At 57.4% G+C, this 23,163-nt stretch overlaps 1 protein-coding gene across 5 annotated transcripts in view; it reads right to left on the bottom strand.

Moving 5' to 3' along the window:
• Window positions 1–2,337: 2,337 nt before the first annotated feature.
• CEP164 (centrosomal protein 164) overlaps window positions 2,338–23,163 on the bottom strand; it is a 67,598-nt gene continuing 46,772 nt past the window's right edge. For 2 of the 5 annotated variants that reach the window (XM_044257916.1, XM_044257915.1), the window contains exons 12-33: window positions 22,915–23,112; window positions 21,895–22,041; window positions 20,533–20,670; window positions 17,802–18,002; window positions 13,674–13,805; window positions 13,374–13,590; window positions 12,334–12,411; window positions 11,966–12,097; window positions 11,561–11,683; window positions 10,395–10,538; window positions 9,880–9,963; window positions 9,703–9,771; window positions 9,202–9,377; window positions 8,819–8,945; window positions 8,481–8,548; window positions 7,816–8,023; window positions 6,893–7,000; window positions 6,224–6,368; window positions 5,450–5,797; window positions 4,750–4,816; window positions 3,758–3,886; window positions 2,338–3,575 (exon numbers count right to left, since the gene is read on the bottom strand). In XM_044257916.1, the coding sequence (XP_044113851.1) occupies window positions 3,482–3,575; window positions 3,758–3,886; window positions 4,750–4,816; window positions 5,450–5,797; window positions 6,224–6,368; window positions 6,893–7,000; window positions 7,816–8,023; window positions 8,481–8,548; window positions 8,819–8,945; window positions 9,202–9,377; window positions 9,703–9,771; window positions 9,880–9,963; window positions 10,395–10,538; window positions 11,561–11,683; window positions 11,966–12,097; window positions 12,334–12,411; window positions 13,374–13,590; window positions 13,674–13,805; window positions 17,802–18,002; window positions 20,533–20,670; window positions 21,895–22,041; window positions 22,915–23,112 (3,133 nt within the window). In that variant the 3' untranslated portion in view covers window positions 2,338–3,481. The remainder of the gene's footprint in view (window positions 3,576–3,757; window positions 3,887–4,749; window positions 4,817–5,449; window positions 5,798–6,223; window positions 6,369–6,892; window positions 7,001–7,815; window positions 8,024–8,480; window positions 8,549–8,818; window positions 8,946–9,201; window positions 9,378–9,702; window positions 9,772–9,879; window positions 9,964–10,394; window positions 10,539–11,560; window positions 11,684–11,965; window positions 12,098–12,333; window positions 12,412–13,373; window positions 13,591–13,673; window positions 13,806–17,801; window positions 18,003–20,532; window positions 20,671–21,894; window positions 22,042–22,914; window positions 23,113–23,163) is intronic. The other 3 variants (XM_044257917.1, XM_044257919.1, XM_044257918.1) reach the window with 3 other exon arrangements.

Below are 23,163 nucleotides of genomic sequence, written 5' to 3'. Positions count from 1 at the left end.
GATAATTGAGGCACAGAGAGGATAAAGTGAGAACTCTTGTTTGACTCATGACCCCTCTGCTTTTAATTGTGAGAGTGGAACTCCGCGCACTGTCCCTCTGCTTCCCGCCTCCCAAGAGCAGGCATCCCTCTCCTCCACCGTGGACCCTCGCCTCGCCGGGCCCTCCATGGGACATACCTGCTAAAGATGGCAGAGTCCATGGGGGAGGCAGGAGGTGCAAAAGGAAAGGAGGAACAAAGGGATTTCCCCGTTCTTCAGGACATTGGTGAGGCTCAATTTTTTAATCCTCACTTCTCCACCCCCCCCACCCCGCAAAAGGTAGTCAGGGGACCGGAAACCCCCACCGGTCACCCTCCCCACCAGAGCCTATCTTGGGCTACTGGAGGCTTTCCAGCCTCCCTCTGGATAAGAGCATCTCCCCACCCAAGGCGGCAGCCTGCTTCACCCCTAGAATGTGGGCTCAGGCTTTGAGCTTTTAACCGGGGTTGGGGGGGGGTGGACACAGGCCTGAAGAGGATGTGTTCAGGTCAGAGCCTGTAGGTGCTCCAGCCCAAGGCACACCCGGCTGTCCTCAGGTCAGGATTATTTCCCCTCCCCAAGCTGCCACTTTGTGTGGAACTCTGCACGGCAGGGGGGCTGCCATGGCCGACGCTGCTCCCTTAAGAAAACAGTGAACATCTCACAAGACAGCTTTGGGAGGTTGTCTGATCCTAGGTTAGGAATGACCCTTACCCCACCAGTAAGGGAACAAGGTCAAAACACTGCCCCTTCTTTTCTTGATTTGCATAAAATCTCCAGAAGGAACCTTCAAGAAGACTGGCCAGTGGATGGAGTAACTCTTGTGTCATTTGAATACTGAACCACGAGAAGGTGTAGCCTGTTCAAAATTAGTATCTTTTTTAAAATACTCTTTCCTGGGGCGCCTGGGTGGCTCAGTGGGTTAGGCCGCTGCCTTCGGCTCGGGTCATGATCTCAGGGTCCTGGGATCGAGGCCCGCGTCAGGCTCTCTGCTCGGCGGGGAGCCTGCTTCCTCCTCTCTCTCTGCCTGCCTCTCAGCCTGCTTGTGATCTCTCTCTGTCAAATAAATAAATAAATAAATAAATAAATAAATAAATAAATAAAATACTCTTTCCTGAAGCCCCAGGCTGGTGGGCGGGACTAGGTCTTGGTCCTGCTTCTGCCACACCATGGGTGTAACTTTGAGTAACCCTAATCTCTTTAGGCTGTTTCTGCCGCTATAAACGGGAGTGGGCTGAACAGTCATCTGCAAGGTTCCATTCAGCTGCAAAGCTCCAGGATTCTAGACTCCCCAGCTAGATTTTACAGTCTCTGAGGGGAGAGAGAGGACAGTTTTGGGGTCTTTGGAAAAAGTCCCCCAGTAAAGCTTGCCCGGGTCTGAGGTTGGGGGGTTTGCTCACCCAGCTAGAAGCCACTCCCTCCCTGGGACACGGGTCTTCAGATCAAGCTGGCCAGGACCGTTGTGTGAGTCAGGACAGAAGGTGCGGACGCTGACCTGGGGAGCAGGCTCAACACAGCACCGCTTTTAGAGACGCAGAGATCTCGGTTCAAACCCTAGGCGAACGTGAGCTGTACTCATTTAACCTCTCTGAGCCTGAAGTTCCCCATCTGTAAGATAACACCAACTCCGCAGGTTAAGAGGGTTAAATGAGATAATATCTGAAGAGAACCAGCACGCAGATATTGGACAAATGTTACATCTTTCCTCCCTCCCTACAGCAGAGCAGCTAGGCCACTGATGGAAGCTGGGTTCATTTGTATGTTTTAAGTTGGTTTTCTCCTGCAAATCCATGAAAACTGGCCTTCTCAGTTGGTTCTCCCAGCAGTTTTGTCGCTACAAACTCCAACTATGCTGGCCGCTCACACCACTGGAGCAGAAAACAAAACCCACCTAACCTTGCCAGCTTGGGCCTTCAGGGGGCTTTGCTGTCATTTGCGTAAGTCAGAAAACAATGCCCAATGGCCTTAGGGAAATAGCAGGATGCAGGATGAGAGTCTCCAGCTGGTAGGTGGCAGAGTAGGGGTTGGGGGAGAGAGGTGAAGCCAATCAGCACTTCAGGGACAGGGAGCTCTGGGGTGCACAGAGGGGCCGGGGGCTCTGTGCTGGGTGGACACTGGGCTGCTTCCTTCAGGACCTCAGTCCCTTCCGGGTCTCCGAGCCTCCGGGTTTCCATCCGGACACTGAGATTACAGGCTTGCTGTCAGAAGCAGATGAGAACCTAGGAGGTGGCCTGTGCATGTTAGTTTTCGCTTCCTTTATTCTTAAGAGGAGGGAGACAAAGGCCTTTAAAGAGAAGGAGACACATTCACACGACTGCCTTGTGGCAAATGGACGTGCAGGGATTTAATTGATGTAGAAAACACAGGCTTGTCACAGAGCTGGCTGTAACAAAGGTGCCAGCCCCAAAGCACCCAGGAGGAACCAAATCACGAAATGGAATTTTTTCTCTATGGTAGATGATGCCTAAAAAGTGGGCGTGGGGTGGGGTCAAAAGTTTCTTAGACAAAGAAATGAGAGGTGGGCTGGCAGACTTGGTGGCTGTGCAGCAGAGAGGCAAGGGCAACCCCGGAGCCTTCAAGACAAACCCGGGGGCATTTTATTTAAGCGATGGGACAGATGTCTGAGAACATCCACTGCAACCCCCAAGAGAGTCCTCTGACGGGAAGCAGGACTGCAGGGAGCTCGACCCTGCGTGGCTCAGCCCAGAGGAGGGCTGCCAGGGAACAGAAACAAGAACGCACAACTCTCCCCACAGTGGTCCAGAAAGAGAAAACCAAGATACGGACCCAGAGACACCCCAGACTTCTCCTATGGCTTGTTGGCTTCTTGCAAGTCGTGCGCTTGTGACCTGAGACTTGAGCTGGGGGTGGGGGTGGGGGGAGGACTCTGGGGAGGAGCCCGAGGAAGGGAAGGAGCGCCCCTGAGGAAAGCACGGAGCCAGCGGCCGGGCGGGGGGGGGGGCAGCAGAGCATCTGGGGGCCAACTTCCAGCAACCTCTGGTAGGGCTCTGGGCCCAATCCTGAGATAGAGTGCTCAAGAAAGGAGACTTACAAAAAAGAGAAAGGGTCTGATCTCTCTGAGGCTGAGGTATGCTGGGGGCTTCGTCCTGGTGAAGTAAGGGCCACACGTCCACAACTGCCAGAATCCTATGCACAGAGAGCCCACAGGCCCTTGGCCTCGAAAGGCAACTCCTAATACCTTGTTCTTGTCCTCCTGCAGGTGCCCGGGCTCGGAGACCCCCCATCAGTGTCACCTTGTTCAGACAGGAGCTCGCAGGAGGCCACACTCTTCAGCCTGAGGTACGCGGTCTCAGGGGGTGGGGGGCATCGCATGGTTTCCAGCGCAGCCCCGGGTTCCTCCGAGCAAGGCAGGCAGCAAACAGGGCAGGAGAATGCTGTGTTGGGTCCAGAGCACCGGCGGCTCCACAGGCACTTGGTCGTGGTGTGGGAGGGGCTCGGGGCCTTAGTAATGACACACCCTCAGTCTGTTCTCATCCAGGCCCAGATGCAGAAGGCCTGAGGTAGCTGCGGGCTTGGGCACCGAAGAGAAGAGATGTCTGGCCACAAGGTGAAGGAAGACTCTGCGGTCGGGTTAGTTAAGTGGGTCCAGGGAAGGGCCAAGGCCCAGACGGGCACCCCCCCCTTGGACACTCCCACCGCCCAGGGCACAACCACACCTCTGCCATCCCAGCAACGACAGCCGGGAGGGACCAAGGCTCAGGGATCACACAAAGGATACAACTTGGGGTCATTCCTGTAATGTTCTAGCCACTTTCGGTTAGCCTCGATCATGCTCTGGAAGTCTGTGCTGCCCACCTCGAGCCCGGAGCCATGGGAATGGGCCCGCTGCAGGAGACGCAGCTGCTCGCTGGGAAGGCAGAGGCCAGCGTGCGGAGGAGAGAGGAGCGGATGCATGTGTGGCACAGCAGACCACCCCCAAGCCTCTCCCTCCTCCTCTCTGCACACCCCATACACCAGCCATGGCCTCCGCGGGGTGGCTTTAGCAACTCCGAGTTTCCTTTATTGGCAAGAATGCCCTTCTGGAATGACAAGCATCAGTTCCCCCAAGACAAGGTGGTGAACGGCACCCTCCCCTCCCTCCCCCCGCTAGGTGAGCACTCCTGATGTTAGGGCTCCCACTTCTGCCTGGTCCCAGCACATCTGATCAGTAAAAGCTTCCCCCTGGTGACTCCAGTACCTGCCCAGCATCCGCTTCCGAGTGGGCCAGGGGGTAAGCAGGGGTGCTTAAGATTGGGCACCTGTGGTGGGGCGGGGCTACACTTGGCAAAGAAGAAGATGAATGGGAAATTAACAGGTTTAGATAACTGCCCATCTGCCTCTCCCACAGCATGCCCCTCTCACTCCAGATGTGGCTAGCAGGACAGCGGGAAGAAGGAAGCCTATGAAGCAACGAGCTCCATGGCAAAGACAAAAGCCACACTCAAGGGCAGGAGGGGCCAGGAAAGGAGCAGGGTCCTGCCAAGGCTGATTTCTCCCTGCAGGTGCTACCAGGCAGCTTCCTCATAGAGCTGGGCCAGGTGAGACCAGCCGCCCCTGGGACCTCGGCAAGGTAGACTTTTCTCTAACAGTGGTAGAGGCACCTGAGACCCAGGCAGCTTTGTGGGGACCTGTCCAGGCTCTCTGGGCAACACAACCAAACTTCTGCTCTGCTGGGAGACACCGCAAGCAGCAGGCCGGTGTGGTTCCACCCTGAGCCCACAGGAAGCTTACCTGGCAGACACATAACCCAGCCTGTTCTCCAGGGGCGCGGGGCTACTGCTGAGGAACGGTACTCCAGCTGGAAAAGTGGGAAGAAATCATCCAGTTGCAGAAGCCAGCCCCAGCAGGCCGCCTCCCAGCTCACCAGCACACCTCCTGCCTCCCACGGACAACACAACAGCACAGGCTTCAGTGGTTGCAGGTGAGAGACAGGAATTGTCCTATTTATTTGTAAAATCGAACCTACTTTTCTATTTGGGTTAAGGCAGGGATCAGATAAGTAACTTTTGGGCAAAGCTGTATGGCCAGCGGGATCTGGGCAGAACCCTGAAGTCACAGAGCCAGAGAACCAAACTCCAGTGTGTTATTTACTCCTCGGTACCCTGGAGCACAGCCCTTAACCTGAGTCTCCGTTTTCTCATCTGTAAGGTGGGGATAAATATTCCTCTCTCAGAGGGTTATTAGAAGGACTCAGGCCTGGCCCCTCACACAAGGCACAAGATGGCAGTTTTTACAATGAGGACAGGGATGACCTTTTAGGTTCTGCTGAGCTCCAGTTCCCCTCAGAAAGGCTCTAGGTCAACCGTCATGGCCCACAGAGCCTGTGGCTACAGGGTTGCAAGCAATCCTTCCTCCCATAATGGGATGGGCCACGCCAAAGCAGGCGGTGGCAAGGGGCCAGCAAAGGAGGAAGAAGGGATGGGAGGCTTACTTGGGAAATACTTGCGCCACTTCTCCAGCAGGAAGTCGTCCACGGATTGAGCCACGGAGGAGGAGAGCATAGGGCCCAGCCCGGGGTCCCAGGCCCACTGGGTGGTTGTGGGCTCCAGCGGCGGCCAGGCCGAGGCCCGGGCCAGGGAGGGGCAGGCGGGTATGGGGGTACTCCTGGGGTTCTGGGACGGGGTAGGCACTGGCGTGGAAGTGAAGAGCGGCGGCGGCGGCTGGGGGTTGAGACTCCCCAGCATGCTGAGGACGCCGTTCAGCTGGCTGCTGATCCGCTGAAGGCTGCTGCTCAGGTAGTGGTACTTGTAGGGCAACGTGGCATTTGCAGTCAGGTTGACTAAAAGGGAGGGAAGGACTCGGCTTCAGGGCCCAGGATGGCCCCAGGCACGGCAGCACCCTCCTGGCTGCCCTCCTGGTCTGCCAGACCACAGCCCCTTGGCCCATGGGGACAAGGTGGGCAGCAGAGCTTCTGTGTTCCAGATGGTGCAGACGGGAAGCTGGCAGAGGGTTTGAGAAAGCCTCTCCAGGGAGCAGGCAAGGGAGGAGGAAGAGATCGCCCTCTGCCCTGCTGTAGACCAGAGAGGCAGAGGGAGAACACCTCTCAGAAGGCACGGGAAGGTCCCCGTGCATTCAGGTAGCTCCGGACCCTTTCTGCCCTATGTGCTGGCAAACCCCCACGGGCTCCCACAGACCCACCCATGCATGGCTGAAGGAGAGAGGCTGCCCCTTGGCCCCCCGTAAGCCCCTCCCTCTCCACGGATACCATGGTCCTCCCCCTGCCGGCACTGCCACTCATAGTGAGGCAGGGGGCAGGATTCGGAGCCTGCACTGCTCACGTCGTCCGTGTCGCTGAGGTCAAATGTCACCCCCTTCTTGGGGGTCTGTCGCCGAGTGTCCTCATCTAAAGCCTGAGGGGTACAAGCAGCAGTGAGTACTGGCGCTTGCCCTGTGTCTTCTGTCCCCTGTCCATATGATGGCTGGGGCCTCTCTGGGACCTGAAGTTCTGGGAGAGGGACACATACAGGCTGCGTTGCAGCCTGGGAGAGGGGAGGGAGGTGGGGGCTAAGAGGACACAGGACCAGAGACCCTGTCCTGCAGCAAACTCAGGCTTCCCTCCTGCCACCCCCATGCCTCCAGCATCCAGAGCAACATGGATGAGGCCACAGAGGAGGAAGGAAAGCCTAGATGTGTCCATTCCCGACCCACGGCTGACCCCAGGGCCCAGCTCTCCTCAGGAACCACAGCAGGGGCCAGGGCCTCTCGAGAAGCTGTAGCACGAGGCTCCGAGTCTGCTTAGGACCTCTGCGCACAGCTGGCCTCAGCAACCTCAAAGCCACTGCCATCTCGCCCGCCCACAAGCCCCAGCTCCTCCCCCCACGGGACCGAAGAACCACCCGCAGCCCAGGAACAGAGGAGGGAGGCCGCACCGCACCTCCTCCCGGAGAGAGGACTCCAGCTGATTCAGCTTCTCCTCCTTCTTCTTCAGCAGGTCGTGGCCCTTCCGCATGGCTGACTTCATCTCATCCAGGTGCCTGGTCTCCTGGCGCCAGAGAGAGAGGGGACGACAGACCCGGGGGCTCAGGAAAGGTGCTGGAGTCCCGGCTCTGTGTGCTGTTGTCTGGGTGTTGCTGGACAAGGTAGCTCTCAGAGTGGACCGTCCTCTCGAGAGGAAAACACTACTGTTCCAGGCTCATAGGATTCAGTGAGGTAGACTGTTCCAGGCTGAGCCCTGGGCCCGCACCTAACCCGGTCTCAAAGGGTTACTGTCACCCCAGGATCACTAGTGCCCCTGCTCCCGCCACCAGGCCTCTCAGCACTCAGCAGAGTCGCGAGGGCCCGAGGGCGGCCTGCAGATGGCCCTGGGAAGCCGGCCCCGTAGCAGCCCCGAGCACCAACGGAAGTCTAGGGAGCCGGCCCCGGCTGCTGCCGAGACCCTCGGCTGGCTCCCTAAAGTGCTGGCCCAATTCCCAGTGAAAAGGCCATCAAACAGGCGGTTCCACCCCGTGCGCTCAGAAGACTCCCTGATGAACCATGTCTTTAGTGGGACAGAATGCACCAGCAAAACATGGATGTGCAATTTTAAAAACCTTACTTGTCCTTTTCACCTAGGAAGTGAAGAGGACAATCACCTCCGGTTACCCTGACGACCAAGAAAGCCTCGTGCGCGGTGCACTGCCACGTCAATGTCAGGGGCTCTCATCCTCCCGGACAAGGATAACCTACAGCCCCTGTCCCGTGGCCCCAGGGCTAATGTGACCACACTGTGGGGAACCCACAATCACTGGAGGGGTGACTGGTCCTGTCCCTTGACCCAGGGCCCCGCAGGACCAGCGGGCTCCCCTCCAGGCTCCCAACCTCCTCCAGGTCCTGGCGTGCGTCCTCCAGGGCCTTGGTGCCTGGGGGGTCCTTGGTGGCCTCTGGAGCACGGGCCAGCTCCCGGCGCCAGTGCTGCTGCGCGGCCTTCAGAGCCGACTGCCGCCGCCGCATGGAGCGCGTCTGCCGTACCAGGAACTCCTTGGCACTGCGGAGAGCCATTCCCTCGGCAGAGAGGTAGTGCCGGACGCTGGGGGGAGGCCGGGTCAGGGCAGAGGGGTTGGAAAGGGAAAGCACATGCGCACTGAGAACCACTCCGGGTCACCTGAGCACTTCCCCAAGGGGCCCACTGTGAGCACAGACTGCAAGGCCTTCACACTGTAGTGTGCAGCCTGCTGCAGGGTCCCTCCATCCTGCCTCTAAAGGGACTGGGCCTGGGGCCTCCAGAGAAATGCCCAGACACTCCCAGCAGGCTGGTCCTCAGCCAGAGGCAGCAGATCCCAGCATGCTGTGCCAGCGCTGTCACCAGGGGCAGCTTCTTCGCTTGCTAAAGAAACTCCCTCGGTCCCCCAGGTCCTTGCCCCGGAACCAAGCCCCAGTGGTGGTCACGGTCAACCCATTTCCATTCACCACAGGTCTGTGGTACAGGCTCCTGTACCCAAACTAACATGGACTCCTGGACCCAAACTAAGGCTATCAGAACTCACCTGTCCAAGGACAAGTCGGTCTCCTCCATGCGCTGGGAGAGAAAAGAGGGTACCTCTTTGGTCTGGTTCTAAGGACACACAGTAAAAAAGGCCCAGCCAACATCCAGTACACCACCGGCTCAAGGGACCCCCCCAAAGCCTCTCCCAGGGGCCTAAACACAGAAATGGCTCTTGGGGCTGCTGGGCACCATTCGCTTATAGCCATCATTTGACTGATGGCAATGAGGAAGGGGGACTATTAAGGACAGGCTAAGGTGGTAAAGCAAAGCCAGGACCCCTCCGGGAGCCCCACCCCTGTCCCACCACCCCTGTCCCTTCCACTGCACAGAGAAACTCACGGTCCCAAGGGACTTCCTCAGGTCCTCAATGTGGAGGTCTGGCTCAAAACGTGGGGCAGCACTGCTCTCCTTAGCTTCCAGCTCTTTCAACATGTCCTGCTTCCTCTGAGCTTCAGCCTCCAGGTCACTGCGATGGGGGGGTGGGGAGGCAGCAGGTCATGGTGACTGCTGGGTGGGCTTCCAGCCTTGATCTCAGGAAGACAGCAGGAGGGGCACAACCAGAGCCGTTCACACCTCTCATTCACACCTCTCACGCCCTAGCCCTGCGGATCACAGCAGAGCCCCTCCACCCAGCTCCACCCCCACTGGAGCAGCAGGGGGCCCAGGCATGTCACTGGCAGGCAGGGGGCAACAGGGAGGCCAAGTGCAGGGCCCCAGGCCACCTGATGTGCTTCTGCAGCCTCCGACTCTGGGTCTGCAGCGCCTCCACCTGGGACTCCAGCTCCGCCCTGCGGGCCCGAAGCTCATCCAGGAGTCTTTGGAGCTGTCGGTTGGACTCCAACAGGTGCGTGTGCTCCTTCTTTGCCTCCTCCAAGTGCTGGTAGCTGGCTGTGACCTCCTGAAAAGACAGAAGCACCTGGAGACACATGGGACAAAGGCAGGCGGCGGCAGCACGGAGCGAGCGTGGACCTCAAGCCCCGTGAAATCGCTGTCCTGAGGGCAGGAGTCATGCAGGAGGCTCTGCCACCCTCCACGGCCCCCACCCACGGGGGTCCCCAGCTGGGCTCCTTCCAGGGGGCCGTGCTGTCATCCTACCAACAGCATTTGGAACCCTAAAGCTGGGGACAGAGCGGGTAAGCCAAAGGTGGGATGTTGCGGGGAGAGAGGGAGGGAAGTTAAAGGGCACAGGGCGGAGGTGACGGGGGCAAGGGAGCCAGCCGAACCTCGCTCTCCAGCGCAGCCTGCCTCTGTGCGTGGAGGAGCTGCTGCTGCTCCCTTCGGGCCGTCTCCTCCTGCGGGGGAGGGAAAGAAGTGGGTGTCCAGGGGCTCTAAGGGGCAGGAGGCTCCGAGCTCTCCTAAGGAAGCTACAACTCCAAGGTCCGGGGCTCCTGCTCTCTCACCTGGAGGCCCAGGTGAGCCAATTTGGCCTTGACATCTTTGGTTCTGGCTTCAAGTTCCACCTCTAAATCTTGGAGTTTCCTTTCCTGCACAGAAATAGGTGGAGCAAAAGATGTAGGTGTAGAGAGAGTGCAAGGCATTAGCTGAGGGGACAGGAGGGAGCTCCAGAGCCCCCTTTCCACAGCACACCCTCCAAGCTAGGTTCAGCCTCGTCCCGCTTGCCCTTGAGGCCCCCGTGAAAGCACCACCTTGTATCTTCCTAGTGGGGGCAAGGAGAGACAAAGCACCCACCCCAGGGTCCTGGGTGGGCTGACCTCCTCTAATCCCAAGGATGTTTGCTGGCCCAGAAAATAAAGGAGTACATGTGCCCTGGCTGGAAATGGCCTGTGAAAGACCCCTATGCCTGAAGTTGTCCAGGCTCTACTGGCCGTCTGCCCCCACCCCCACCTCTCCTGCATGGAGGTGTCCGAGGCGGGCTCACCCACCCTGGTCCCCGGTGACCATGCAGAGCCCCCACCTGCTCCCGGTGCCGACGCCGCAAGTCCTCAAGCTGCCTGTCCTGCATCTGCCTCACGGCCTCCAGTTCTCGCTCGTGGGACCTGCGCAGGCGCTCCAGCTCCCCGGTCAGGTGGCCCAGCAGCTCCGCCCGCTGCTTCCTCTCCTGCCCCGGACAGAAGGCTGCTGGCAGGGCAATGGCAGTGGCCCTCACCCACCAAAAGCCACAGCCCCTCACACTGGTAGACTTGGGTCAGGAGGTCGGGGACCTCAGTGGCTCTCCAGGGCCAGCTCTTTGAGAAGAGGAGAGCACGGAGGAGCACCCGGGCCTCCCCCAAGAAAGCCTGCACCCCTCTCTGCCACTGAAGCAGGCGCTGGTCTGAGACCTACTCCCTCCCCCTCCCCCAGTAGAAATCTGCCTGTCCTGCTGTCCCTGTTTGCAGTTCCTCGAGAGAAGAGAGCTCATTAATAAATTATCACTACTCTTGAGCATCGGTTTGGAAAGGGAGCTGCGACATTTCATCACAGACCAGCTACTTCTGTGTGGGAAAGGACCATCTGGACAGCCTGGGACATGGGTTCCAGGTACTGAAACAGGAGCCTAGAAACCCTGGGCCAAGGCCCAGCTGTGAGCCAAAGTGAGGCCCCACCTCCACCCCTGTTCACCCCGTGAGCCAGCCCACCTATGGGGGAGGCTGAAGAGGGGCAGATCAGACCCAAGGAGGGTCAGGCTCTTGCCAGTCTGTGTGTGCTGGAAAGTCTGGTTAACCCTGATGGCTCGGCGTCGGGCTGGTTAAAGCCGAAGGCTTTGGGGTCAGACAATCCAGACATGAATCTCAGCTCCGCCACTTACTAGCCTGGAGCCCTTGGGAAAGGTGCCTATGTTCCAAGTCTCCGTTCCACTTTCAGACTGGCGGTCGCGCTAGTCCGCACCTCCTTGGCGTGCTGGGAGGACTAAATAAGTCCACACCCATCAGGGGCTGAGGACAGTGCTAACATGGGGTAGGAACTCAGTAGCTGTGGGCCCAGCTGCTCAGGGAAGGAAGAGCGCTGGTCTGCTGCAGCTGCTGGAGTAAACTGGCCGTTAGGACTGCACCAGTGTAGGCCAGCCAGCTGCTGGGGACCGCAGGGAGTGTGCGCGTGTGCACGTGTGTGCCAGGTCTGTGCACGGGGGCAGGGGCAAGTCACCTCGGCCTCGTACTGCTCTCTGGCTTCAGCCACCACCTGCTGGTGCTCCTCCTTCATCCTGTCCATCTTCCTCTCGTGTTCCCTCTCCACCTCCTGGCGCTTCTCTCGCAGGAGGCCGCTGAGCTGCAGGGTAGGCAGTGGGGATGCAACATGCAGGCATTGAGGGGGGCCCAGCACATGGTGACCGAAGCACTGGAAGGGGGAGCACATACACCCCTCCGCACTCACACCCCGGGGCACGGGGCTGGAGAAGCACCCGGCTCGATGGAGCGGAGGCCCAGAAACGAACGCAACCAGAAGACCCAGTCCCTGCCACACCTTCCAGAGCAGAGCCGGGTCTGCAGGGCCAGGACAGAGCACCCAGGACAGGCACATGTAAGGTCGAGGGAGCCCAGCAGCACTTACCTCTTGCTCATATTCGAGCACGCGGTGAGCCCTCTGCTGAGCCCTCTGCTCCGCCCAACCAAGGCTCTCCTGCACCTGGGCCGCCTCTTTCTGCTGGGCTTCCTCCATCTTCCTCTGCAGGCTGGAGACAACCTGAGGAGGCCCCAGCACAGGGGACGGGACACTCAGTGCCATGGAACAGCCTCAGGGACTCCCCTGCTGGGGGCCCAGCACCCAACCACGAGGGGCTTCGGGGGCAAGGAGGCTCCCGCCCCAGTGGCAGGCCTGGGGTCGAGTTCTGCCTGCCAGCAGCGAAGGGGCCTTGAGGCTGTCACTAAGGGAGCAGGACGCAGGCTCTGCCAGGCAGCCCAGGGCCGGCTGCATCTCACCTCTCTGTGCTTGGCCTCCAGCGAGGAAGAGAGCCGCTCCAGCTCGGCCCTGTGCTCCCTCTCCAGCGCTGCCGCTGCCTGGGGAGCAAGAGGGGGCCTATGAGGGGCCCAGGGCAGGGAAGCCTGGCCGGGCACTGACCCCGGAGGGAGGAAGACCATGCTTGGCTCCCTTCCAGCTAAAGGGCCAAGGGCAAACACAGAAACATCTTTGTTCCCCCAGAATAACTCCGTCCCTAAAGGTTACAACTAGCAAATGAACAGGAAATGAAGGCCAGAGTGGAGGGCCATTTCAGTAAGCCTCAGGTCACCACTCCCAAACCCCTGCCCCTGGGCTAGGCCCCAGATACACAGGTCATACTTGGGCCTCCGAGGGCCTGAGGCTGTGAGGGCTGGAGGTCCAGCACAATCTGCCCAAGCACCTGTGCGATAGGGACGCCCTCCCCCACCTCCTGCAGTCTCTCCTTATCTAGCAAAAAAGTTCCAAGTGGCCGGACCGTTCTTACTTCCTGCTCTTATCTGGAGACAGGACTGAAGGCACAGGGAGTAAAGACTAAGGAGAAACACCCCCCCCCCAAGTGTGCAATCTCTCTACAGCAGGAGGTGAAAGGTCATCGCAGATGCCCCTCCGGCATAGGGATGGGCACAGGGCACCTTGTACTCAGAACCTGGCCTGGTCTAAGTTCTTACAGTCATGAAATCTTCCCAAATCCACAGGCCATTTCCCCTCCAACCTCTTCACTGTCACGTACCGCACCAGCTACCGCTGGCCCTAAAGAGCGCCCCCGGACACCTGCCACTCCCTCGCTGTGCCACGCAGACCTGGCCCAGCACCTACCCGCGCGGTGCTAGGTGGGCCGGGCCCGCAAGGACTGGTGGGCCCAAACGGATCGGCCTACCAACGGTCCCCCATCTCCTGTGCCAGCGGTGCAGACACCTCCTCCGTGCCCGGTCCCCCACCCCGCATGCCCAGCCTGGCACCCAGCCCCTCCCCAGGCAGCCCAGGGGCATGTCAGATGGGAGGCTCCACGCTGCAGGCTCACGTCTTTCCTCTCCTGCTCCAGCCGCTCCCTGAGCTGCTGCAAAGCTGCCTCCTTCTCGGCATTCAGAGCAGCCTGCTCTCTCTTCTCCGAGGCCTCCATCTCTTCCTTGAGCTGCTCCAGCATCTGTCTGCTCTGCCGTTCCAAGCTGGCCCTCTCGGCCTTCTGGAGAGACTCCAGCTCTTCTCTCAGCCTCTGCAGAGAAGCCTCCTGCTCGGCCCTGGGTGGACAGACAGACAGAATGGGACGGGCCTGTGCATTCGGGGCGGCTCCGCCAGCGCGGCCGGCTCGCGGTGCGCTCACCTGATGCGGCCCTCGTCTGCTTCCGTGCTGGACTGCACCTGGGCCCGGAGCTGGGACAGCCTCCGGCTCTCCTCCTCTCTCATCTGAGTCTCCTCCTCCTCGGTGGCCTTCCGCAGTTGCTCCTTCAGGGAACTGAGATGGAAAAGAAGGGCAAGTTTGTCATCATCCCCAACTCTCGGCTTCCAAATGCCTATAGCTTGCTCGCAAAGTTTCCTAAATCCGGGTCCTGCTGCCTCCATATAAGACCTTCCAGGGTACACAGCTTGCATGGAGCACTGGGTGTGGTGAAAAAATAATGAATACTGTTTTTCTGAAAATAAATAAATTGGAAAAAAAAAAAAAAAAAAAGACCTTCCAGGGTAAGAGGGGGCCAGGAACGCTTCCTGTTCTTTGCTGCAGCAAGAGGACGGCAGGGCTGCTTGAACCCAGAACAGCATTTCTGCCAGGGGCTCCCCTCTGCGAACAGGTACACCTCGGCACGGCATTCACTCAAGGACAGATGGAGTCTGGTCCCAGCCCGGCTCTGGCGCCACGTCCTCTCACTCACAGCCTGATCAACAGTTCCGGCCACATCAGGGGAGCCACTGCCTCTCAATGCCACCACACCCCCCGGCCTCTGGGCCCCTGTTCATGCTGCTGCCTCCCCCGAGAAATCCCTTTTTCACTTGGCCGAGTCACATTCACCGCTCACACACGGCTTCCTCCTCTCAGAGAAGTCTCTCCAAGTCCGTCTGGGTTCACCAATAAGCCTTTCTGTGAGGCCCTCGCTCGTCCCACGCTGCTCTGTACCGCCTATCGTAATTTCATCTTTTGTGCGTGCCTTTTCCTTAAAAGTCTGGGAGCTTCTCCAGAGAAAGAATCATGTCTTAGAGTCTGTTATATCTGAGGTGCCGAACATAGTTGCTGACATGAAGTAGGTGCTCCATAAACGTCTGTGGGACTGGAACAGCCACAACAGCCACCCAGCCCCAACCTACGAGCAAGCGCCGATGATCCGTCAGGGACGTCTTATTTATGGTCAAACAACAGTAAGCATTTCATCCCAGGCAGAGAGCCCTGCCCACACGGCCCCCACAAGAACAGGGGCTGTGTGCTGTGCACTCAGGGAACTCAAGCCTAACAAAAACGTGATTCAGAACGCCTGGGTGGCTCAGCTGGTTAAGCCACTGCCTTTGGCTCAGATCATGATCCCGAGGGTCCTGGAATGGAGTCCTGCATTGGGCTCCCAGCTCAGCAGGGAGCCTGCTTCTGCTTGCTGACTCTCTCTCTGACAAATAAATAAATAAAATCTTTAAAAAAAGAAAAAAGAGGGGCGCCTGGGTGGCTCGGTGGGTTAAAGCTTCTGCCTTCAGCTCAGGTCATGATCTCAGGGTCCTGGGATCAAGCCCCACATTGGGCTCTCTGCTCAGCAGGGAGCCTGCTTCCCCCTCTCTCTCTGCCTGCCTTTCTGCCTACTTGTGATCTCTCTCTCCCTCTCTCTCTCTCTCTCTGTCAAATAAATAAATAAATAAAATCTTTAAAAAAAAAAAAAGAGAAAAGAGAAAAGAAAAAAACATGATTCAGAAGACAATGTCTTTGAAAAGCTTCCCGGTGAATTCCAAAGCCAAAGAAGATTTAGGGTCATTTTCTTTTCTTTCTTAAATTTTTTTAAAGATTTTATTTATTTATTTGACAGACACAGCAAGAGAGGGAACACAAGCAAGGGGAGTGGGAGAGGGAAAAGCAGGCTTCCCGATGAGCAGGGAGCCCGGTGCAACTGGATCCCAGGGCCCTGCCGGAGCTGAAAGCAGATGTTTAACGACAGAGCCCCCCAGGCGCCCCTTTAGGGTCATTTTCTATTTCAAGTGACTGGCACCACTGCTTTCTTCCATTGTGACAAAAAATTTGAGTTAAATGAAAATCCTCCCTCCTGGATTCCCCAGAAACCCTTTCTCCTTGTCCTGTGGCTCCATTTTCCACACAGCTCCAAAGGATGTCAGAGCTGGGAGGGCCTTGAGAGGTCAAGTCCTTCATTTTACAACAGTCTCTCTTCATCTCACAATTAAATTCAATCTCTTCGTTTTACAACTAAAGAAACTAAGGGTCAGCCTGTCTTCCTGCCTGCCTTCTCAGTCAAGAAGTATCTGCTACAGAGTCATCTGTGGCTTCCAGAAATTTCTACTAGGTGGAAGTTGCCCAGCAGGGACAGCCCCAGCCCTCAGATAGTCTCATGTGTAAGCAGCAACAGGGTTCTCAAAATGAACTATTTCATAGCAAGTCTGACAGGGCACTACTGACAGAAAAACCACTTCATGAAGGCCACTGAAACCATTGATTTCAACTGGAAATAAAATCAAGAGCTACAATTTATTGAGCAACTATCACGTTTTAGGTCCTGAGTCAGCTACTTTTGGCAGGCTAGTCTTCAGCACAACCTCAGAGGGTTCCTGGAGGCCTTCTGGAGCTGGCAGTTTAGCAAGGGATAGAAAGCACAGTCAGCCAGGCCTGAGGTAGCCAGAAAGAAGGAAGGAGCCTGGCAGGCTCGCAGGGAGACACTACCAGGATTTCCTCTTAGGCTCTGCCTGTTAAGATCAGCTAAGTCATACCATGTTTGGGGGACACCAGCCCCAATTTTCATTTGACTGGAAGAGGATGCTGCTGCCTGGCAGGGGATCCCAGAGGGGTGACAGAAGGGTGGGTCCCGGGTCACCAGATTCTGTGTTGGGCTAATGACAGCAACTGTCCCCGGTCCTCTAGGTAACTGGAAATGGGTTTTCTATTATTCTCTCTAAATAAACATTTTATACACTCTTTGCTATGTATGATGTAAAAGTAAGTCAATGGGCGCCTGGGTGGCTCAGTGGGTTAAGCCGCTGCCTTCGGCTCAGGTCATGATCTCAGGGTCCTGGGATCGAGTCCCACGTCGGGCTCTCTGCTCAGTAGGGAGCCTGCTTCCCTCTCTCTCTCTCTCTCTGCCTGCCTCTCTGCCTACTTGTGATCTCTCTCTGTCAAATAAATAAATAAAATCTTTTAAAAAATAAAATAAAAGTAAGTCGACCACTTTTGCATGTTTTATGCAAGAGAAAAAGATTTAGCCTTCAGTTACATTGCTAAATAAGTGAAAAACATATTAACACCTTTTTGTAGCACCTGTCCCTCCCTGGGCCTGTGACAGAAGGCTGACTACATTCTCAGTAGCCACTCTCCCATGCTCTCCTCCTAAGGGGCACCGATTCTATGCTGCCAGGTAGAGAGGCCCAGCTCAAGGATTACATTTCCCCGTTTCCTCTGCAGTCACGGGTAACTCAGGAGATATGCATGGAAATTATTATTTTTTTTCTTTTTAAGATTTTATTTATTTATTTATTTATTTATTCTTCCTGCCTGCAGCCCAGACGCGATGGCGGGGAGCCAGCAGCTATGCCACACTCTGAAGAGACCCTGCGAGCAGCCAGCACTACAGGCAGCAAAGAGAATAAAGGCCCTGGTGACTCGAGCCGCCAGGCCAGCCCGGATGCCTTCCTTATAAAAATAACCTCTGGCTTGTTTACATGTGTACACACAGATCCAGCCCAGCCTTACAGTGTTTTACTTGTCAAGGGCCTCCCAGCCAGCTACACGAAGAGCAGGAACCCAGTTAGAAACTTCTGGGTCCTGGTGAACAGCACCTCACACTGTATCATGTGGTCCCCACCAACCTCACTGGGTCCCAACAGGGCCCTGACTCCCGAGAGAGGACAACATTGTGGTTAGGAAAACAGGCTCCAGGCACCGACTGCCTGGGCCCTGTTGCTTATTAACTTCGACACCTTGGGCAAGTCACTTAGCCTTTCTGTGCCTCAGTCTCTTTATCCGTAACACAGTCCTATAAGATGGGGGACAGCAACAGCTCCTCAGAGCCACTCTCCGAACTGCACCAGTTAACGATACAAAGCACGGGGACCGGTGTCATCTCTCAAAAAGTGTTGGCTACTCCCACTATTATCACGCTTCCCAACTCCGTCCCAAAAAGATGAACCAGGGAGCCCCTTCCTCCACACAGGGCCACGGAGGAGAGGGAGTCTCAGTGGGGCCACCGGGTCTCCGGGGCAGGGGGAGGAGATCGCTTGCCCCCCCATGTCATAGCTCGCCTAAGGGAAGGGGCAGGACCTGAGAGCCTTCTCTTTCTGCTGCTGCAGCTGGAGCATCTCCTCCTCCTCCTCCTGCCACAGCTTCTCCCGCAGCTGCTGCATCTTCTCCTGCTTCGATTCCAGGAGCTGCCTCCGGTCTCGCTCCAGTTCCTGGGCCACGGCCTCTTCCATGGCCTTCAGTGAAGCCTGCTTTGGGGGAGCTGCAGGCTCCGCAGATCGCCTGCCAAGTGGGGGAGACAGCACCTCAACAGATTTGATATCCCACCCGTTCAATACAGAACAACGCACGCAGAATCCTCATGGAGGGCCCAGGGGTCCAGAATCGCACACACCAATCAGGCCGCGCCCCAGGCCAGAGGGAAGCCTAGCCCCTCAAAGATACAGGCAGGATTTGTCCATAGAGCAAGCCCCACTGCAGCTAAGGCCCCAAGAGCTGAAGGAGAAGGGTAGCCCACACTAGGCTCTCAGGGGACCTGGTAGGCTTATCCCAAGGTGAAAACCTAAAGATGTGGCTCCAGATCTGGCAGCCAAAGACTGAAGCTCTGTCCGTAACGGACTGCTCCCCGGGATGGCTCCTGGCCCTGTTTCCGTCTCCCCAGCAGGGCGCTGCCTGCTACTCAAGACTTCCACCAGCAATTCGGGGAGCCCCCAGAGCCTGCTCTCTGCCGCCCAAATTGAACACAGGCTGATGCTTATGAGCCGGCAGGAGCAGCAGCAAGTCTCCTAGCCCTGCCACCTAGAAGAGTCCATGGAGGTCCAGCACAGGAAGGCCAGGGGAGCCAGGCAGGAGACTGTTCCCTCCCCCAGAGACAGCAGCAGGAGTGAACCAAGAACGTCCTGCTCCATCTCTCCTGGACGATGCCATGTTTTCATCTGCTCAGAGTTAACTCCATGTTTAGAAACAGGTAAAAGAAATTCAGCGCTAACCTGGATGCCTAAGGTGGGTGCTAAGATACGGAATAATGGTCCTGGTGGGAAAAAAATGCCTATAAAGTCATGAGGGTTCTCCAAGGAAATGCCCAGAGGGAAACCCAAGAACATCTGGAGGCATGAAAGCGTAAGCAGCATAAAGTACTTCGCCTCCCAGAGCAGCTTCCCTAAAGGCCAGCGCCTGCGTGGATTCCAGATCCCTGATCTTCCATTAGAAATTGGTCTCGCCACACAACCGGCACCCTTCCCCGACGGCGTGCAGTGAGGCAGGCCGGGCCCATCAGCCTCAGCAACATGTGGGCCCGGCCCACACCAAGAAGCACTGGGACAAGAGCAAAGAAGGGACGCAGGGCACCCTTCCCCTCACTGCAGCAGATGGAAGGCAGTGGCTGCAATCAGATCAGAAGAGCAGAAGAAAACAAAGGCTTTGGAATTCCATCTCAGCCCCTTGAGACCAGAGAGAGAGAAGGAAGACATCAGAGGCTCCTGACATCTCTGAATACCATTAAAATCCCTCCTTCCCACTTTCCTAAAATCATTCACTCGGACTGGGACCAGCCTTGAGCTAGGCCTTCAGTTCTCCTCTGCTCCCAACCCCACGCCCCGCTTCCCATTGCCGGCTCTCCTCCAGGTCCCCAGACACAGCCCAGCGGATGCGGATCTAAGAGACGTGGCCGCCACCTCCTCTGAGAGTCCTGCTCTCCGAGAGAGAACATCTCCCCGCAGCTCCCCGCCTCATCAACCCTCCAACTCATTTCCAGCCTTGGCTGAAAACATCTTTTTTCCCTGAGATGGTACCTCTGAACGGCTCTCTCCCCCGTGGGCTGCGGAGCTACGTGGGGCCCGAGGGACAGATGCTGCGGAAAGATGGGGCCTCGGACGGCGTGGCAAACTGTGGCCCGGCGACACGCACGGGCGAGCGTGCCTGCAAGCTGGCACGCGGGCGAGAAGGGCTGGCTTCCAGCAGGCTCTTCCCTGTGTCCCCGTTTGAGAACTCTAGTGTCCCCAATGTCCCACTTAGGTCCAAGGCCGTCAGCAACGGCCCAGATGATCGAGGAGACAACAGAGAAGACGAAGCCTCAGAGGAAGAGGCGGGTCTGATTTCGAGGCCACTCCTCAGGTGTCAGCCTCAGAGACCCAGTTTCCAACAGTCGGCAGCTGAGAGGACACCCCGCAGGGGCGCGATCATTTCAGGCTGGTCACCAAGGCAGGCGAGCAGCGGGGAGGGCAGGCGCTGCAGAGGGAGGACGTGGTGGCGCCTGGGAATTCTCAACTGGCTGCAGGGCCACTAGAATCGCAACCAAAGAGATCCCATTCCCTTTCATATTCGGCCCAGTGGTGTGAACTCATTTACCCGCTTTCTACAAACATGTCATGAAAGGTGCTGGGATCACCAAATCCCTGACTCCGGGACCCAGGTCTTTAGGCCACAGAGTGCACACAGGGGCGGCCGCTTGCTGGCCCCTCCGCCCCTAACTGCTTCTGATCCAGCTTGACAACATCTGTGAAAGGCAACGGACTCAAGGAATGATGGTTCTTCTTTTTTTGTTATTTAAGATATACTGACATCTGTGGATGTTTGCTGATAGAGGAGAGACTGCGGGTCCCGGGACTAGCCAGCTCGTACCGACAGCGGGAACAGGTCTTTCAAACCAACCAATCCCCCAGGGAGCCCACACCACAAGCACCTCCTTCCAGAACTCACACCAAATCGTGCAGGGGCCGGCCGGGTACCAGGCAACTGCAGGGCCTCCCCCATAGCCCAAAGCCCACCCTAAGTAGTCAAACTATCCAATCCCACACTCACTCAAGATACTTACCCTGACTCGCCCATTCCTTCCCACGGAAACCCCAATAAAGGCTCTGGGCCATGGTCTCCCTTCTCGCCTCTTCTGCCTCCTGGCATACCCTGCTCCTTCCCCATGTGGCCTAGCATGGCATGGCACGCCCTCCTCTCTCTGGAAATGTAAATAATAAATTCTTCCTTAATGGCATTGGCCTGTGTGGTCACTCAGTCACCTCCATAAATTAAAATCCCACGGGGACAAATGAGACCCAGACACAGAGCTACACCTCACGACACACAGAAACGGAGCTGTGAAGATGAGTAATGAGGAGGTTACGGGGCCTAAGCCAGTCTCCGAAACACAACTGCCTCCTGTCCTCATAGAAAGCACCCTGACCCACTGTCCACAGCTGCCAAGGAGACATGGGAAGGCCAGGTCATTCCTCAGTGTCAGAGCTGTCACCACCTGAGCCACGGAGCTGCCCCTTCCCTGCGTCACTCTGCAGTGTGGTGGTGAGGACAAGAGTCAGGAGCTCACGTGCCCTGCCAGCTGTGAGTAGGGCGCCAACCCGTCTCTACTCAACATTGGCCCCCATCCCAAGGACTCCTAATCTTTTCGTGGCACTCGGTTCACAGACATGACATACAGCACAACCCTGGCTCCTATCTCTCCACGCAGAGAGAAGGACCAACGGCTGCACACTGAGTAGGAGGTCTAGGGCTCCAGCGACCAGAGCCTCGTCCTAGTGATACAACCCACCAACGAGGTGATGAGGGGGCAAATCCCTTCACCGCAAGCCTCAAGTCTCCTCATCTGTAAAAGGGGTAGAGGGGAAGGAGACAACAGGAGGAGGAAAGCTCAATGATCTCCAAGTTTGAGAAGTGCGAGTAGAACAACAGAGGCGAGCTTGGACCAGGCCCAAAATGCATATACTGGATACGGTATGATTCCATTTACGTCAAGTCGGAGAACTAGAGAGACGCACCTAGGGGACCAAGGCCAGAAGCGTGAGGACCTGGGGTGGTGCACGGGGAGGAAGGGGACATGAGGAAACCTTCTGGAGAGACGGAAATGTTCTACCTCTGATCCGTGTGTAAGCATGGGTTAATTCGTACAGTCCAGGTTTATGTACTTTTGGTAAATACCTCAATAAAATGTTGATAAGAAAGCGAAAAACAGTGCTTTGGAGAGCGGAAAATGGGATTAGCAGGTTTCCGCTAGCCCTTGTGTCCACGTTCATTCACGGCTGGCTGGGGTCTCAAAGCAGCACAAGCAACAAAGGGTGCACTTAGTCTGCCCCACCCCAACCCCTCGGCAGGCCCCCCAGGGGTAGTGGGCACTCAAGCAATGCACACACAAGGGAGGACGGGGACAGACGTTAACACTGGCCCTTACGCCTCTGGGAAGACTGGCGGGGCAGGGCTGGCCGCCACCTTCTCCTTGGGCTCCTTGGCCTCTTCCTGCCCAAGGCCCAGCTCCGTGGCCCAGGAGCGCTGCTCCTTGCCCCTCTCATGGGCGGCAGGTAGGCTTCGGGTCTCCTCCCTTGATGACAATAAGGAAGCAACCGTGTTATAGCCGGTGGGAAGACAAGGGGCTCCAGGTGCACCCATTCGGGGTCAGAGAGCCCTGATGAGGACAAGGGATCAGCCCCAGCTATGTGTCCCTGTCTCGGGCCTCACTCTCCCCAGTCTGCCTCTCCTCTGGCTGTTTACAGAGGGCTGCAGATGCATCCACGAGGGCTGCGGGAGGGTTATGGTGCCCGAGGAGAAGCTCTGCACACAGCAGGTAGTCTGTGGACCCAGCATTGCTGCGGCTCGGCTTTCCCAGGGACTCATCCCAACTGAACGTGCTCCAAACCAGCTCTGACGCCGGCCTCTTGCTTTCACCGGGAGAACAGAAGGACTAGCAAAGGCAAGCCAAGCTCTGGGCGGGGCTGGGGCACAAAGGTCCCCTCAGCTGGCCTCAGGGAGGCCCAGGACTCTGCACTTCCCTCCCCGAAGGGCCTGGCACACGACAGGGCTCTCCTTGGGTTTGCTGTAGGACTAGAAGTGGGATGACTGCTAGGGGTGTGGGGAGCACGGGCAGGTGGGGATGGGAACAAATGCCCCCCTAATGGGGGGCACAGCCCAGGTGGGACACAGTCTCTGCCCCAGCCCCCGGCAGGAAGACAGCTGGATCACAAGAGATGCTCCCTTGTTCAAGAGTTTCCAGGCTCCCCAATTGGATGGTGCACCCCAGTTTTAGCTGTAGACTAAGGACTAGGAAGAAGCAGGTTTCCTCATTCCCCAGCTCACATTGTACACTCGTGGAAACCTGCGAACCCACCGCAGCTCCCCACCACTCCAGGCTCCCCCAGCAGTCGCTGTCAGCCCCTGTGCACAACCGCATGCCTAGAAGGCCTCCCGCTCCCCTTACCTCTGCAGGGAACCGGGCGGGACGGGGCTGCCTGCAGAGTCCCCAGACTCCTCTGCCTGCTCCTGCTTGAGCTGCCCTTCAGAGGCCTGCAGAGGCCCTTCTTCGGTGGCCTGGCTGTGAAGGGGACTCTGGTGCCACCTCCCAGGCACCAGTGGAGGAGACAACCTGGTCAGACCAGCCAGGGCAGCTGAGTAAGTCCTGCAGGGAGAGCAGGGAGAGATACGTGGACCTAGGTCCATTCCTCTTCTC

The sequence above is a fragment of the Neovison vison genome, chromosome 7, assembly GCF_020171115.1.
Source record: "Neovison vison isolate M4711 chromosome 7, ASM_NN_V1, whole genome shotgun sequence".
Classification (NCBI taxonomy): domain Eukaryota; kingdom Metazoa; phylum Chordata; class Mammalia; order Carnivora; family Mustelidae; genus Neogale; species Neogale vison.
This window is presented reverse-complemented; position numbering and strand designations above follow the sequence as displayed.